Source organism: Zootoca vivipara, chromosome 14 (genome assembly GCF_963506605.1).
Source record: "Zootoca vivipara chromosome 14, rZooViv1.1, whole genome shotgun sequence".
In the NCBI taxonomy this organism is placed as follows: Eukaryota; Metazoa; Chordata; class Lepidosauria; order Squamata; family Lacertidae; genus Zootoca; species Zootoca vivipara.
Window position 1 is genome coordinate 14,269,352 of NC_083289.1, and position 18,172 is coordinate 14,287,523.

At 44.6% G+C, this 18,172-nt stretch overlaps 1 protein-coding gene and 1 non-coding gene across 4 annotated transcripts in view; both read left to right on the forward strand.

Annotated features, from left to right (window-relative positions):
* FGF7 (fibroblast growth factor 7) overlaps positions 1-11,851 on the forward strand; it is a 61,382-nt gene extending 49,531 nt beyond the window's left edge. For all 3 annotated transcript variants that reach the window (XM_035131695.2, XM_035131694.2, XM_035131696.2), the window contains exons 3-4: positions 412-515; positions 9,023-11,851. In XM_035131695.2, coding sequence (XP_034987586.1) covers positions 412-515; positions 9,023-9,217 — 299 coding nt within the window. In that variant the 3' untranslated portion in view covers positions 9,218-11,851. The remainder of the gene's footprint in view (positions 1-411; positions 516-9,022) is intronic.
* A 3,568-nt stretch (positions 11,852-15,419) lies between these two features.
* Positions 15,420-15,497, forward strand: TRNAK-CUU (transfer RNA lysine (anticodon CUU)). Its single transcript has one exon. It is a non-coding gene; the product is annotated as a tRNA-Lys (tRNA).
* The last annotated feature ends 2,675 nt before the right edge of the window (positions 15,498-18,172 follow it).

Below are 18,172 nucleotides of genomic sequence, written 5' to 3' on the forward strand. Positions count from 1 at the left end.
TGTTGAATGTTCCAACTGCAATAGCTGATCAACTTGCCAGATGAAACAATGCCCCCCTCCGCACTGTTCTTGTGGTTCCCCTGACACACACCCCAATTGAATTTCAGGGGGTGCGGAAGCACACAGGAAGGGGGAGAGAAGCCCCATTGCATAAGCAGAAGCCCTTATAGAGAGCTTACGCTGACTGGTTAATTAGGAAAATCCTGTCCTTTGTTTTTTAAATGAAGAAATTCTTTAAGAATGCTGACTACATACATGGTTATGTTAAAAGGATTTGATTTTTTTTCATCCCTGCTTTATCACTTGATCCTATATATTTTAAAAAATACTGTGAAATCAAGATAAATTGTCTTGTTATGCCACGTCAAAAGCAGATAGCCAAATTACAGACTTCACTGTTATTCCTTGCAGGTATTCTCGAAATAAGAACAGTGGCAATTGGAATAGTGGCAATCAAAGGAGTGGCAAGTGAATACTTTCTAGCCATGAACAAGTCCGGAAAACTCTATGGAAAGGTATTGGCATAATTATTAGCAGCAGATTTTATTTAATAGGCAAATAACATATTTGCTTTGAAAACAATGTATGTACCAGTTATATTTTGCATAATGCCCCCAATATGTGGGAGCACATTAAAAATTGTGAAGCAGTGCTGCTTTCACAGAATGGTGGAAATAGTTCCCTAGTCCTGTTCTGCCTTGGAATGCAAGCTTGCCTCAAGTCAGCTGAGCTTCCCTGCTTTAGCTCCAGCCTCCCAGACGAAATATAAAAGAACAAGAGGGGACAGGCTGGTCAACATCTCCTGCTTAAAGTGCCTTGCCTATGTCTAGATTCCTTTATCTTTCCCCGCTTTTGCCTTATCTTTCGCCTATTCCTTGCATATATGCTCTTGGCTTTCCCCATGATAAGCTATGCCACCCACATCTTGACTTGGTACCTGATAATAATTAACAATGGACAAGCATGGAAATACTTTTGAGGTAAGGCATGAAGCTGTGCTAGCATTATCCTATTGCTGCATGCAGTCTTCTACCCCCCACTCAACAGGCTTGCCAGGGCTGGATTTAGATGAAGAGAGGCCCTAGGCTACTCCACTTGTGAGGCCCCACCCAATCCAAATGACTAGAAGAAAAAAATCAGAAGTGAACTGTACAAACTTGCACAAGAACTCAATAATAGGTCTGATTTCTGAAGGGCTTTGCTGACCTTGTGAGAATGACCTAGCGCACGGGTCCAAAAATGCAGCATAAACACAAATTCCAGTTCTTCTATTTTCTGCAAAAGATTGTTAGCTTGGAGCCTGGTTTCCCCTTCCCATTAACATCAGAGTACATATGACTGAGGGTATCAGTGATAGCACTATAACTTTCCAAAACAGCTTCTGTGGCTTTTGCCTCTGCGTCCCACCTAGTGTCTGACAAATATTTAGGCACTTTAGACTGAGGTGGCAAAAATGATTTTAGAACTGCCCATCCCTTTGTGGAATACATTTTGTTGATAATGCCAAAACAGTTCACTGCATCAAGGCAGCAATCCACAGCTGAATGGCCCACCGGATTTAAAGAGTGACCTGCTGGCTCTTGTTGCTTCAATGAGTAGTTGATGCGCACGAAAGCAGTGACTGGTCTTAACTTCATTATCACAGCATTTTCGAGTCTCTGTCTCTTGTGCTTGTTAGCACCACTTTCAAATCTTTTACTCATGCTTAGATTAGAATCTAAAAATAAAAATTAATCTTCAACTGGATAAACTTGGGCTTCTGACACTCTTTCGTACCTGCCACCACTCACTGACTTCCCTATGCCTTTCTTGAGGGGCATAGAGACAACTCTGGCGGACTCCTGGGGTTTGGAGATGAAAATCCCTAACTTTGGGGTTCTCCTGGAGGCTTGGCACCTGCACATTTTTGGGCTTTCCCCCTCCCAGGACCCTTCTTAAGGCACTGGTAGTGGGGCAGAGTGGGGGAGACTCTGTGGTCACAGCACCAGACTGCGCTTTTAAACAATTAATAAATATTTTCTTGACTATGTACAAGTAACAGGCTTTTAAACATAAAAGGCCCTTTCAATTAAACACACCACCGGGCACAAATAAAATAAGACAAAACAGAGTTCCTCTGACCCTGAACTGATCCCTATGCTTATTTCCCCTCGGGATGAGGTAGTTACCAACCTGCAGCCTAGCCTCCTGCCTTCTACAGGTAGTTCTGGATCCCTCCGAGGATCCCTTCCCACTGCTACCTTCCCTGGTCCCCAAGGCCACTCTCTGCCAGTGGGCAATTTACAGTGCATGCCTGGGAGGGGTGAGGCCAGTGCCAGTCACATGTGCTTGCCTTACTCTGTCCAAGCCAAGGAGGAGGGAAGGAATGAATGGAAGAGACTTGGGAGAGCTTGCTTGCCTGGTCTACCTGGCCCAGCGCACTCTCCCACTGATTAAAGTGCAGCACATACCACTATTGACCTGACCCTTGAGCTGCGGAAGGCTGTGCAGCTGCTTGTTGACTCTGGGCCTGTGGGCTCTGGATTCTGAGATGGAAAATTCTTGGGTGCAAGGATACTCAACAGCCCAGTTCATCGGGGTGCGGGTCTCTGCAGGTCTCTGCGGTGAGCAGAAGGAGGAAATTTCAGCCAAATACAGGAGCAAAACAGTGGTCAGTAGACCATGAACTTTATTGTTGCACAACAGGTCCCCACACAGAGTAAGAACCACAAGCATGGGTTACAAGCTCTTTGAAGACCTTCCCTCCCTACCCAGAATACATTTCCAGAACCATCATTGATACATCACTGATACATCATCATCATGTCACAAGGAGGGAGGGGAGTCACAAGGTTACCCAAGTTCATCAACTTGCCCCTGTAATGAATGAGCCAGCTGCCAGGAAAGGTGTGCAGCCAGCTCCCAGTGAAGGAAGTAGCCAGGAAGAGAGAGGGTTAACTGCCAGACAAGATGAGCATAGCCTAGTACCAACTCCCCCGCCCTTAGGACTGGTAGTTGATAAGAGGACGCAGGCCTGGCCAGGACGCCGAAGGCCTGGCCGGGGATAAAAAGGCCTAGCTGGGACACCGAAGGCCTGGCCATGACACTGAAAGCCTGGCCAGGATGCAGAAGTCCTGGCCGGGATAAAAAATTCCTGGCTGGGATGCTGAAGTCCTGGCTGGAATGAAGAAGGTCTGGCCGGGACACCGAAGTCCTGGCCGGGACGCCAAAAGCCTGGCCGAGATGCCAAAGGCCTGGCTGGGTTGTTGAAGTCATGGCCGGGACGCCGAAGGCCTGGCCAGGAAGAAGGCCTGGCCGGGAAGAAGAAGGCCTGGCCGGGATGAAGAAGGCCTGGCCAGGAAGAAGTAGGCCTGGCCAGGAAGAAGTAGGCCTGGCCGGAAAAGGCCTGGCCGGGCCGAAGAAGTCCAGGCCGGGAGAAGGCCTGGCCGGGAAGTCGAAGGCCGAAACGCTCCCAGCACTAAGGCAAGATAAGGAAGTGTTGTTGTAAGCCAGGATCTCCCTTTAACTTTTATCTTTATTTTCTTATCATCGTGCCTCCTACAAGGTGCAGTAAGATATTTTAATTGGACTTCTAAGTATTGTGATTTAAACCCTCGTTAAATTTTGGCTATGGGCTGCGGCAAACAACTAAGAGACTCTGACGAGGCAATACCTTCTCCGAGGCCTAAACAGTCAAAGATTGATTCACTCGTTCCTAATTGTGCTACTCTTCACGAGGATTACAGGTACATGGTGGAAACCCACAATCGTTTTGACCCATTGATTGACCTTGCAGTTACAGCGGAAGCGGAGGAGATAGCCACGTCTACGACGACAAGTGCTAAAGATAATGATAAAGAGGGAAGACCCACTTTGAAGGAGGTGCCTGAGGCCGAACCGGGTGATGGTATGGGTCTTGAACAGCTTCATTTAATAACTAGGACCCTACAATGTATCTTTAAGAGCATAGATGGGATATCTTTGCAGCTGGACAAGCTCCAACAAAAGTTTGATATCCCAGAGATGCACTTAGCTCACGCTACGGCAGTGAACGAATTAAAGAAACAGCGGTTTACTCCTTCTAATAGCCCTGAAAGTGATAAATGTATAGATTATCCAAAACCCCTGCTGAACCAACATTCCTTGATCTTACAGCCAAACAAAATATGCTTATCCATATGGGGCGGGGCTTCAAGGTGGAACAGTTTGAGAGAAGTCAAAGGATATCTAAGCGAGCTCCTCCATATCTGGGTACTGCAAATAGATCTTAATGCAGTGCTTCCTCTAAACTACCATTACAGGACTCCAAGAGTTCTGCTTGCCTTCCAGTCTTCAAAAATCCCCTCCATTCTTGTCAGGCGGAAAGCGTTCCTGGCTAAGCGGGGTATCATTCCAACAAGGGTCGTCATAGATACCAGGATTAAACCCCTTTTAAATTGCAGACTAGCCAAAGGTGTCTGCCCACCAGTTAGGCCTGATGTAGTTCTAAATACCAAGCCGCCTACTTCGGAGGATTATTTCCCTCCTCAGTTCAAGGCTCATAATTTACCTACTCCAGCAATAAAGAAGCCTGATTATATTGACAGGTCCCTGGCATGCTCGGAGGAGAGGGATCTCATCTCTTCATTCAGAGAGTTACCAGCAGCAGAACAGCAGGAAATTATAGACAGACTGGATATACTTAAACAGCAGCTTGTATCTCGACTACATAAAAGAGCCTCATTGAAAATTGATCAAGGCAATTTCTCCAGTCTAATGCCTATGCACCTGAAGGAGCTGTCACCCCAAATCCCCCTGCAGTCCAAAGAGGTCTGCAATCTGCTACCTTACCATCTAGACCAAAGAGTGAAGTACAAAATACTCCCTGTTCTAATAAGATGTCACCTTCCTACTCTTCTATGCTGGACTTGGAGTCTTCTCTTAGCGCTGATCAGCTAGGAGATGATGTACTTTCGTCCCCTGCTTGGCGGTCTCCTCCGACAGAGCAACATATAACAACAAGCCCGTCATGCCAACAAGCATATGAGAAAGAAGCCCTAGTGCAAAGAGGCAGTCCAGTTCTGATTGAAGACCCAGTTGGACACATAAATCAAATTACCACAATATTACCCGCCATGCTCATGAAGGGGGTTGCTTCATCCTGCTCTGAGAGAGCCATTATAGACTCCTCCAAAGCCTGACAGCTGGTGACAGCATCAATGATCACATCAAATCAACAGGAAGTCATCTATTCGGTGCTGCCTAGTACTACGGTAGTGAGTGATTAGACTCCACCTGAAATCGTCCAACGTACAGAAAGAATTTCCATTTTATCATCTGGCTATCTATCACAGAATCCTGAGCTCAGGTGGACTTCGTATGTGACAGCTCACAAAGCAAAATAACTGAGTACCTTTCTTGGTCCTCTCATGCCCCTAAACGTATCTCTCAGCCTCCCAAATGACAGCTAAAAAAGGGTGGTACAGAAATCCACCCTTATCGGTCCTGTGTTGGAATATAGCAGGGTGGCGGAAGAAAAAATCTGATCCAGAATTCCAGGCGTATATTAATTCGTTTCATATTATTCTATTCCAAGAAACCTGGGAGGCTGGAGATATTATAAATGGATTTGAACTAATAACACTTTCTGCTTGCCCCCTCTAGGAGGGGAGGCTGACCTAAAGGTGGTCTTGTAATAGGTATTTATCTTAATTTACAGACCAAACTTACATTAGTACAGACATCTCCCCCTTATGTATTATCCTGTTTGATATCTGGCGAAAAGGTTTCATTGTTAATCTCAAATGTATACTTACCACCAGGAGGCTCCTCTTCCAAACTTAGATCTAGATGGGAAATACTTGAAGACCATCTAACATCATGTCGTTCTAAGTATCCCAATGCCCAGGTTTTAATAGGAGGGGATTTTAATGCCCGCAGCCAACTGGGAAGCTTTGACTAAATCCAAGTGGTGGGTTGACCTTGGTCCTGGTATATATGATCTAGAATCCATCACTGGGCGAATCTCTAAAGATACTAAGGTGAATGAGGCAGGTGTTCTTTTCTTCCAACTGGCTATAAATTTGAACTTAGTCCCCTTGAATGGTAGTTGCCCCCAAGATGTACTTGAAATTCTTTTATTATATCCTTACCTAATTCTGTATATCCTTTAAGCTATTTTACCTTTTAACTGTAAATCAAATTGTGTGCGTTTCTGTTCTTGTTTTATTATGTCTATGAGTTTAAAGCTGAAATAAAGTGATTTGGATTTGGATGTCGAAGGCCTGGCCGGGATGTTGAAAGCCTGGTCAGGAAGAAGGAGTCCTGGCCAGGACGAAGAAGGCCTGGCCAGGACACAGAAGTCCTAGCTGGGACGCCGAAGGCCTGGTTGGGACGCTGAAGGCCTGGCCGGGACACTGAAAGCCTGGCCGGGAAGAAGAATTCCTGGCCGGGACGAAGAAGACCTTGCCAGGACGCGGAAGGCCTGGCTGGGACGAGGAAGGCTGGCCGGGATGCGGAAGGCCTGGCTGGGAGGCTGAAAGCCTGGCTGGGAAGAAGAATTCCTGGCCGGGACGAAGAAGACCTTGCCAGGATGCCAAAGGCCTGGCCAGGAGGTGGAAGGCCTGGCCAGGAGGTGGAAGGCCTGGCCAGGACGTGGAAGGCCAGGCTGGGACACTGAAAGCCTGGCCGGCAAGAAGAATTCTTGGCCGAGACGAAGAAGACCTTGCCGGGACGCGGAAGGCCTGGCTGGGACGAAGAAGGCCTGGCCAGGACGCGGAAGGCCTGGCTGGGACGAAGAAGGCCTGACCGGGACGCGGAAGGCCTGGCCGGGAAGAAGAATTCCTGGCCGGGACGAAGAAGACCTTGCCAGGACGCGGAAGGCCTGGCTGGGACGAAGAAGGCTGGCCGGGACGCGGAAGGCCTGGCTGGGATGCTGAAAGCCTGGCTGGGACACTGAAAGCCTGGCCGGGAAGAATTCCTGGCCGGGACGAAGAAGACCTTGCCAGGACGCCGAAGGCCTGGCCAGGATGTGGAAGGCCTGGCCAGGACGTGGAAGTCCTGGCCGGGACGTCAAAGGTGTGGCCGGGGTGAAGAAGGCCTGGACGGGACAAAGAAGACCTTGCCGGGACGCGGAAGGCCTGGCTGGGACGAAGAAGGCCTGGCCAGGACGTGGAAGGCCTGGCTGGGACGAAGAAGGCCTGACCGGGACGCGGAAGGCCTGGCCGGGAAGAAGAATTCCTGGCCGGGACGAAGAAGACCTTGCCAGGACGCGGAAGGCCTGGCTGGGACGAAGAAGGCTGGCCGGGACGCGGAAGGCCTGGCTGGGATGCTGAAAGCCTGGCTGGGACACTGAAAGCCTGGCCGGGAAGAATTCCTGGCCGGGACGAAGAAGACCTTGCCAGGACGCCGAAGGCCTGGCCAGGATGTGGAAGGCCTGGCCAGGACGTGGAAGTCCTGGCCGGGACGTCAAAGGTGTGGCCGGGGTGAAGAAGGCCTGGCCGGGACAAAGAAGACCTTGCCAGGACGCGGAAGGCCTGGCCGGGACACTGAAAGCCTGGCCGGGAAGAAGAATTCTTGGCCGAGACAAAGAAGACCTTGCCGGGACACGGAAGGTCTGGCTGAGACGCGGAAGGCCTGGCTGGGACGCAGAAGGCCTGGCTGGGACAAAGAAGGCTGGTCGGGATGCGGAAGGCCTGGCTGGGACGCTGAAAGCCTGGCCGGGAAGAAGAATTCCTGGCTTGGATGCTGAAGGCCTGGCCAGGACGTGGAAGACCTGGCCGGGACGTCAAAGGTGTGGCCGGGACAAAGAAGGCCTGGCCGGGATGCGGAAGGCCTTGCCGGGATGCTGAAAGCCTGGCCGGGAAGAAGAATTCCTGGCCGGGACGAAGAAGACCTTGCCAGGACACGGAAGGCCTGGCTGGGACGTGGAAGGCCTGGCTGGGACTCCAAAGGCTTTGCTGGGACGCAGAAGGCCTGGCCGGGACGCGGAAGGCCTGGCTGGGACGCTGAAGGCCCGGCCGGGAAGAAGAATTCCTGGCCGGAAGAAGGCCTGGCTGGGACAAAGAAGGCCTGGCTGGGACGAAGAAGGCCTGGCCAGGACGCCGAAGGCCTGGCCGGGACAAAGAAGGAGTGTGTGTGGGGGGGGGGAGCCAGAGAGCTAATCTGAAGTGACCGGCAGTGATGAAGACCAGGAGGCTTCGCAGTCCCTCTTAAAGGTCTTCATGGGCCCTATAAAGACCCCACTGCCCACTCTGCCCTAAAAAAAATTCAAGTTGGGCCCAATGCTTCAAATTGGCCCCACTGGCTAGCCCTGAGTCTCATAGTTGCTGGGCCCAAGTTGCCCTGCCCTTGCATGAAGTCTTGGGTTTGCAATTTGGGGAGAGGGGAGACTGCCCGCTGGCAGGGGCGTTCCGAGAGGGTGGGGGCGTTCTACTCCAGGTGCCATTCCAAAAGGGGGGGACAAAATGTCGACCCCCGATCAGCCGCACCCCCGGGCTGTGCGTTGCATTCCACACACCCCCAGGGAGTGTGCCACGCCCCTATAGGATGCACGCCATGCCCCCTGGGTCGAGCGCCGCTCTGGGTACATAAATCTGGCACTGAGGCTTGCATGTAGTGCTCTGCAGCCATCCTTACAACTGTGCAGATACGCAGTTATCAAAAGAAATCTGTTTTTAAGATGGGGTACATTACAGTTTATAACAGATCATTAGAAGAGATGGCGACTGGGTCCACAATTATTATTATTTTGGGGTGTGTGTGTACATAATGCAATGTTAAGATGAGAACTGAAATCCTGAATGGACTCTTGTTACACCTTTATTTCTTTCTTTACACTTTTCTTGATCTGAATCCGGATTTCACCCAAACATGTCTGAGCATTTCTGCATGAATGAAAATCTTTCCCCTTCACAACAATGCCAGAGATTTGCAAAAACGGACACATTTTAATAGAAACAAATTGTTTAAACTGCACATTTCAAGGTCTGATGGTTTTTTTATACAATACAATGAACAATTTCAGCATTCATGTGACCTGTTGTCATTTTCTTTTTTTTAACAGAAAGTATGCAATGAGGACTGCAATTTCATAGAATGGATTCAAGAAAATCATTATAATACATATGCTTCAGCAAACTGGACACACAAAGGGAAGGAGATGTATATTGCATTGAAACAAAATGGCGCCCCCAAGAGAGGTCAGAAAACAAGTAAAGAAGATATATCTTCCCAATTCCTTCCACGGCCAGCACCCTAAATCACATAGCTATGGAGAACCAGTTCCAGCAAAACGTTTAATTTCATAAGGGAACTGTTTGAAAGTGCAAGGAAGAGAAGCTGGAATACTACTGAAAAACTGAACAAGCTGGACTTGCGCATTTATGTTTATTTTTAAGAGACTGCCTTTTTAAAAAAATGAAGATTCACTACATCTGATTTAGTAACTAAAAGTTGTAAAAAATTGTAAAGAGTTGTACAATCCTCATGTTAGTATAAGAGTAGCTTTGCAGATTGTTAAGTTAAATTTACCCTTATGCGTTAAGTCATGACTTGATTATCTGATGATATTTTATTTAAAATAAACCTATCTGCTTAATTAAACATGGCTGCTATAATAAAAATGATGATAATAAAGCAGATGAAAATGTTATGTAAAATATGTTGGACTTGATGGCTGCTGGAATGAGTCTTCAGATGATCAAGTCAGTACTAAGCATGGAGGTGGAGCAGTATGGAATACTTTCCAGGAAAAATGTGTAAGTTTTAAAGTAATTTGAAATTGGATTTCTGTGGTATTCAGACAATAAAGCTAGTATGGAAGATGAAGGTTGCACCACTGCAATGTATTCATATGTATTAGTAAGAATGCCTAACGCTGCTCTGAAAGATGTTACAAAAATAGTGTATATGAAATAATATTAATAAGGGAAATGTATTTCATCTCACTTTCCTCAAAATATCCTTTTCTATAACGATGAAGTAAAAATTCAGACATCATATGGGTTTTTATGTAACATAACCTATCTTTTTATATAATTTCTGTTAGGGTATATGGCTTGATTTTTTTTTCACCTATTCATGCTTCTTCTGTTGTTAAAGCATTAAACTTTATTTTAAGTTATAGTTGAACTTTATTAAGTTATTTAAGTTGATGTTATTTATAAAAAAAAACTTATTAAGCTGCGTCTGTTTCATATGCTTTTAATTCTAAAGAAGTAACAAAACAGTCTGTCTGAGCCACCTTCCTCCCCCCTCCAACCTTTCTATGACCAGACACAAAGTCTAGTACATAATACTCTTGCCAATGTGCACTGGATGGCAGAAAAAAAGAAGACAGCCTGCAGCCGTTCTTACGATGGAAGTCTCTTTTTTTTATAATTATTTATTAAATTTTCCAAAATAAACACATTTAAAACATTATACAAGACAAACAAACACATAAACAAACATTCAAAAATACAAACATCCCCAAAAAACATGCTCCGCCGAGCTTGACTTCCCTCCCTCCCCTCAAAAGGTTTTCTAATCAGTTCTTATCTCGCAGTTCCTTTGTATCTAATCTTTAGGGTCAATTCGTAGGATTTATTTCACGCCTGCAAGTGTCTTTAAACCTTTACAGTTCATTTCCATATAGTCCACAAATTTACTCCAATCCCTTAGAAACCTTGTCTCCCTCTGGTTTCGAATCCTGCTAGTCAGTCTCGCTAATTCTGCATATTCAATCATCTTTGTCTGCCAGTCTCCAATTGTCGGTAAGTCCTGGGTTTTCCATTTTTGGGCTAATAATGTCCTCGCCGCGGTTGTCGCATCTAAGAAAAGGGTACTATCCTCCCTAGTTATCTCTTGGCCTATCAGTCCTAACAGAAAGGCCTCTGGTCTTTTGGGAAAAGTATATTTAAATATCTTTTTCAGTTCGTTATATATCATTTCCCAATATCCTTTAACCTTTTCACATTTCCACCACATATGATAAAAGTCCCCTTCCTTTTCATTACATTTCCAGCACATTCTGTTACTCATTCTATACATTTTCGCTAATTTCACTGGAGTTAAGTGCCATCTATACATCATCTTCCAAACATTCTCTTTCAAAGCAGTACATGCTGTAAATTTTATTGTTTGGTTCCATAATTTCAACCACAGCAAAAAACCGGGGTGCAGGAGAGCACGCTGGATGCCGCTGGGTGCCACGACCCCCAGGGTAACCCCCCCTAGGGTTTAGGAGGATCGCAGAGCCTTTGCAATGCCTCCGTGTGCCCCCCAAAAGCTCAGGACTCCCCGAGGGGTTGTCCTGCGCTCCCTTTAAGATGTCCGCGGGAACCGGAAGCCCTTACGATGGAAGTCTCAAATAGAACAACCCCAAAATGCAAAAAAAAAACCACCTAAAGCCATAGGGCTATGCACACGGGGCTCTATTACAAGATTGGACAAGAAACTTTTTGGAAAATGCTCTGCTTGCTGACTGACTCCGCCTCATTAACTAAGTGATATGATTGTTGCTTTTACAACTGAGCTTTGGGAGCATAGCCTGGCAGCTGTGCAAAGTGTCAGGGATGTCGGGGAAGAGCTGGAGTTAGTTGTAGCATGGTTACCAGGGGGAGGAGATATTACCCAAGAGGGGGAGGGGAGCAGTGAAGGAGAGCGGGAAGGAGAACAACAGGAAGGACCCGGATGTTCGCACGTAATGCAAGGGTTAAGTTTGAGCTCAGCCCCGGAGGAGGGGAAATACAAGAAAGCCCTTGTGAGGAGATTAGAGAAACGAAAGGGAAAGCGGGAAAAAGAGCGCGTTCGCCATTTTGAGAAGGATTGGTCACGGAGAAGCAGAGCTCAAAAGGTATCAGCGATTCTGAGGACTGATAGTCCAAGTTAAGAACTGTTGTTATTTTGAAATACAGTTTGAAGACGTAATAAAAGTTATAAGAGAACAAGACGTGTCTGCGTGTTAATGAGAAGAGGACGACCGCTGAACCTGACAGAATAGCTTTTGCTCTGCGCCTCTTCACGATAAACAAAATGGACGGAGCTGCAGCAGCGCAAGGTGAGCAAACAGAAAACCCGATGCTCTAGCTAACCTTACAGGACTGATGGCAACAGAATTAACAGTTGAAAAGCCAAGTCAACGTACTATCGGCAGCCTTGCTGCAAGCGACGCATGGAGAAAGAGTGAGTAAAACAATTACAGTACGCCCACGTAGCTTCAAGGGAGAAAGCTCAGAATATATGGCTTTTAAGGTGGGAATTTCTTACCTCATAGAGATAAAGGATAGAGAGTTTCAGTTGGAACGAGAGAAGGTTGCTTATGTGATCAGTTTCTTGGAAGGGAGGGACTGTGTTATACCACTGATATCTCGGAGGGATGCGGCGTTAGGAAATCTACAAAACCTTTCTGCAATATTTAGACACTATTTTATTAGACCCTGCGCGCGAAACAGCCACAGCTAGGCAGCTGTTGAGAATGGGACAAGGAAAGGATACTGTGGGAGTTTATTGGTCTAATTTTAGTTTGTTGGTATAGAAATTAAGATGTGATCTAAATTCCCCAACGGTTGCAGCCCTTTTTAGAGAAGGACTGAACAATGAGATTTTAGACCAATTGGCACAAATGCCAGAACCGGGTTCCTTGGACTCCTTAGTCAGAACGTGTTTGTAGTTAAGCCTACGCATGGAACGAAGGGCTAGTGAAAAGAAGGAACAATGGAAACCACGGTGGTGGGAAAGCCACATTATGGAAAGTACAGAGAGTAGAGCTGGCAACTTGCCAGGAAGAGATAGGCCAGAGCCCATGGAGTTGGGAGATACCAGACCCATCCCAATAAATACAACTTCAATGGGAAGAGGAAACGAAGGACATCTGGCATGACAATGTCGTAATCGTAGAGGATGGGAGTCTCTGTCTGGAGCAGACATGAGAGGAGAGATTTACCCAAAGGAACTGCATCAGGGAAACGAACAACCCCGGCTGGAAATGGGAGCCTGCAGCCAGGTGGAGGAGCAATAGAAGGCTCTCATGCTGAACCACTGATCCCAGGACTAACGGTGAAGGTACAATTACAACTACCCAATGGATGCAGGATCCAGGTAGAGGCTCTGTTGGACTCAGGAGCTTCAGCTGATTTTTATAGACCAGAGATAGGTACAGGAACACAGAATTGCTTTGTTACCATTGAACTTCCCACTGAAAGTGAAGACAATAGATGGCAGACCGTTGTGTCAGGAGAAGTGGCTTATGAGACTCTGCCAATGAGGATGGACATGGCTCATCACTCGGAGACCAGGGCTTTTCATATGACCAAGTTAGCTGGGCCCCCCAAGGTGCTGGGCATGAGTTGTTCAATTGTCACAATCCGATGATTGCCTGGCATCAAAGATCTTTGGTTTTTGGTTCGTTCTATTGCATGACACATGGTTTGGGACAGAAGGGAGAAACCTCGGTGGAAGTGATGGGAACAGAGGTGGAAGGGAAGTTAATGGGGAATGAAGGTGAGATACCTTCACAGTATATGGCTTACAGGGAGGTTTTTTTGTGAAAAAGAAGCAGACAAACTTCCACCACATAGACCTTATGATGGTAAAATAGACCTAATCCCTGGGGCACGATTACCCCCAAGTAAGATATATGCCATGTCGGAGATAGAATCCGCAGCCTTAATGGAATTCCTGCAAAAGAACTTGCAAAGGGGTTTTATTAGAGAATCTACAGCATCGGGGGGGGGGGGGGTCCAGTAATTTTTGTCAAAAAGAAAGGAGAGGAAGGGACACCAAGACTGGTATGTGACTTCAGAATCCTTAACAGTCTAATGAAACCCTGTATATGCCCCCTGCCATGTATAGACGACCTCTTAGAGAGAGTGAGGTTAGCCAAAATCTTTACCAAACTTGACTTACGAGGAGTATATAATCTTATCAGGGTCAGAAAAGGGGACGAGTGGAAAACCAGTTTTTGTACTAAGTATGGTGCGTTTGAGTTCTTAGTAATGCTTACAAAATGGCTCAGGCGCATTTCAAACTTTCATTAACCATGTCCTAGCAGGGATACAGGATCAGTTCTGTGTCTCTTATTCAGATGACCTCTTGATATATAGTGAAAGTATCGAGGAACAAAGATACACAAAGATGTAATCGAAATGGGGCATAGGGTTTTATCCACAGAGAAAGAAAATGACAACAGTTCCCGTTTTTTGCTATGCTACGATCCAGCTGTATTTGGAATCCCTTTAAATTGCCTCTGTTATAATATGGAGATTTACTCCTTTCAGGAAATACTAAGGAGAGGACCCCCCAAAATTGACTGAAAAGCACTTCAAATCTAGATCTGAAATAATCTGCAAAAGACCAAATTCTGTTGCATGAAATTTTGTTGCAAAATTCCTTTGCTATTCAGCACCACTTGAATCACCAGGGGAGGGGGGTAACCAACCCCTTTGCTACCAGAGAAGCTGAATTGGCTAAAAGTAGGGGGAGTCAAGAGTTGGGCTTGTGGAAGGGCCTTTTACCTTCCCCTACACTGCTATTCATTGCCTTGAATGAGGGCATTTCTATTTGTAAGTATCTGCACACAATAATATTCCCCTTTACACATTTAAATGCACACACGTGGCTGGGAAAGAACTGAACACTGCATTTGTCAACACAACATTCATTAGAAAGAAAGAAAAATGTTTCAGCCACAGTGGGTTTCATTACTGATCACTGAAGCTAGCCTTAAAATGGATACCAGAACACTTAAAATTAAACCCACAAGCATAACTGGGTTTTTAAAAACAAAACAAAATCCTTATTAAATAATTACATTTAAAAGCTATGCAATCCAAAGGCTCTTAAGTCTCACTGACAGTTCTTTTCACATTTTTAAATATTTCTTCTACATTTGGTTTGGCAGACATAACACTAGGCTCTGTCTATCATCATAAGTCAAAGAGAGGAAGAGTTTGTCTCACTTATGATCCAAAATAAATACCAGGAGAACAGCATTCAATAGAATTCGCTGCAGCAATAGGTAATGATAGCCACCAATTCAGAGTGCTTTGAAGAGACAAATTCATGGGAGAGAAAGTACAGTGGTACCTCTACTTACGAATAACTCTACTTACGAATGTTTCTACTTACGAATGGAGCTCCGTCCGCCATCTTGGATGCGGTTTAGATAGGAATTTTTCTACTTACGAGTTTTTTCTCCCAATACATTCCTATGGGATTCGACTTACAATTTTTTTCTACTTACAAATGTGCGTTTGAAACGCATTAAATTCGTAAGTAGAGGTACCACTGTAGTCATGATGTCTAAATACTATATTCAGAATCAGGGTCAGTATGCCTCTAAATACCAGATGCTGGAGAATAATAATGGGAACCATTTGTTTCTCACCTCAATGGGACAAATGTTTTCCCTACAATTTAATAACCATTCTGCTTTATACTATTTTTATAGTAGATATCAATATTCTAGTGCATGTTTCATAGCCTTGGGGGAATAGCTCAGTTGGTAGAGCATGAGACTCTTAATCTCAGGGTCGTGGGTTCAAGCCCCACGTTGGGCAAAACATTCCTGTAGTGCAGGGAGTTGAACTAGATTATCTTCTTAGCCCCTTCCAATTCTATGATTGTATGATAGTTACTTGACTATTAGAGTGACCATACCCTCCAACATTTCTCTGATGAAAATAGGGACGTCGTATTTTCTCGTCCTTCATACATTTTGAAGGCGTTACACAAAATCTTGGGGATGAGACATCTAGTCATGAAGGCATACATACTGCTTAAGTATTTCTAATGCTTTAAAACATATAAGTCTTAAGGTCCCCCCCCCAAATAAAGTCTTAAGCATGCAACAAAAATTACCTACATATGAAGAAAGTCAAACATTAAAGCCCTTGGCCCTGTAATTAATCTAATAATACACTGGCTAAGGGTTGTTAACTTGCAAATCATAAGGCATTCCAAGTACTGAAATTTTTATAACCACTTACATTCCTGTTCTAGAATAGGAGATTCTCTCCAATTTTATTTGGAATGTCCATATTAACTCCCCACCGTCAGTCTACCCTGTTTCACAAACATTCCGCTCAAAATGTTAGAAATGGAAGCATTGTATAGAGATATCATCAATACTCTTGAAAACAAAGAGCTGAGATAACAATGAGAAGAAATTGCTTAGTATTGTAGACCCAATTGCAGTGACTCCCTCCCTCCGGGAACAGAGGTCTAGCCTATGATAGCAGTAACAAACTCACAATACTTTTTTGTTTTTAACGGTGATTCTTCCTTGTATATAAAGTGGCTCAGCAAAGCAAATCTTACATGTGTAGAATACATTATAGCTCCCAACAAATTATTAAACATGGTACTTCCAGACTCTATGCAAGTGTTTGTTGCTTGTCATTATAAAATCTCAGACTGAAAAGATTGATTTTACAAAGAAAAAGGGCCAGACAAGTTGTTGGGAGAAGGGTCTTGTAATTTTGGGGGTGCTCTTCCTTACTATACTAAGAACATGGATAGGATAATTAAGAGGGTGTTCTCAGTACAGCTAAGAGATGGTGATGTGGCACAGGACAACATGTCTCCATGGTACAGGGGTTGGATTTAGACACCTCAAAGATGCATTTCAGTTAAACACGTTGTAAATTTAAACAGGGAAAACAGGCAGAGGAAAAACGGGACTCCACTGTACCATCTGGTGGCACAATGTTATATCGCATATACAACGCATATAAATCACTTTTTCTTTACCAAACTAGCAGAGTCCAGGGTTTAAGTTGTTTATGCTTTTAAAGGTTAAAACCACACTTTGAGTTATGTAAAAAAAATATGCAATAGGGAATCAGTACAAACACTCATCTATTCACTGTCCCATCTTCTTAAGAAGTGGGGTAACTTGTACCAGGCACCACAAAGTTCCCAGATGTCTTCAGCACCAGTCCTAAGCTGAACCCACCACAACAGCCTTGTCTCAACATAAATGACACTGAAAATTTCCCTTGCTGATATTGCATCCTGAACCTCATGGCTGGGGAGTAAGTATTTGACATTTTGTTCTGATTCCTCTGAAGCAACAATAAATTACAAGGTTCATATTTATCCTTAAGATTTATGATATTGATCTCTATTTCAATAACATGGTTGCCAATATTATGCCAGTATTCTGAAATAAACATTCAATAACTTTTAAAATTCTTCGCCTGGTACTTACAAGACTTTGCTATTGACCTTGTTTTAATCACAGAGCTTTGGAGTTTCAAACTGGATGACTTATGTAAGGAATCTTCTTTCTGCATTTGTGTCAGGGGCGCTTCCAACCAGAATAAATTCCATTTCTTCCAAGCAGATTTTTGTGGTTTGAAACCTGCGAAGCATAAATTAATGTATGTGTGTTTTTAAAAAAGAACTGACAAGAGCTTTTTAGTTCTTTTGTTACCAAAGAAAAGACAGAAAGAAAGGCACATTTACTTCTTGGTATGCACTGTATCTTCAACAGTCTGCTGCTTTGTTAGCAATCTTTATTCTTCATTCATTTTCTTTCTAACATTCTTCATTTTCTTACTGGAAACAGAACTAACATTCAATGGATATTTCTAAAGAAGAGGGATAATGCTTTACGTTGTCCTAGTTTTGTTAATTTTATCACTTTCCGCTGTAAATTATTCAGACATGAAATTAGTTGTCTTTGGTCGTGGATTGTTTGTGTGCACAATAGGAACTAGAGAGGCTATACTGCAAATGTTATAACCACATAAGAATACATTTGATCACCATGGTTGTTATTTGGGAGGGAAATACACACTGAAATGTTGCTGGGGCAGCTCTCCAAAGCCTGCACGCCCTGAGAACTACAAAGCACATTTAGTACTTCATATCTGAGGAGTTCTACTTTATTCCATACTTGCAATTATTTTGAATGACAAGCATTATTTCACTGAGGATGTCATCATATCAGTCACTGGGGCCTAAGTTTTAGTTATTCTAGTTATTCAGTAACACTTGTACCATAAAATTACAAGCACTGCTGAAATTACTTTTGGTACTTCCTAAGACAAATCCTTGATACATGTTATACTCATGAAGCGAGCGTTTTAGCTGTGTCACTTTAACAGCATAATTCTAAGCATGTAAATTCCATTGACCACAAAAGGATGGTATTCCCCAGTAGGATTGCATTGTGACAAATTCTAAAGAGACAGTTTTGAATAGCGTCGCCGCCCCACCATATACTGAT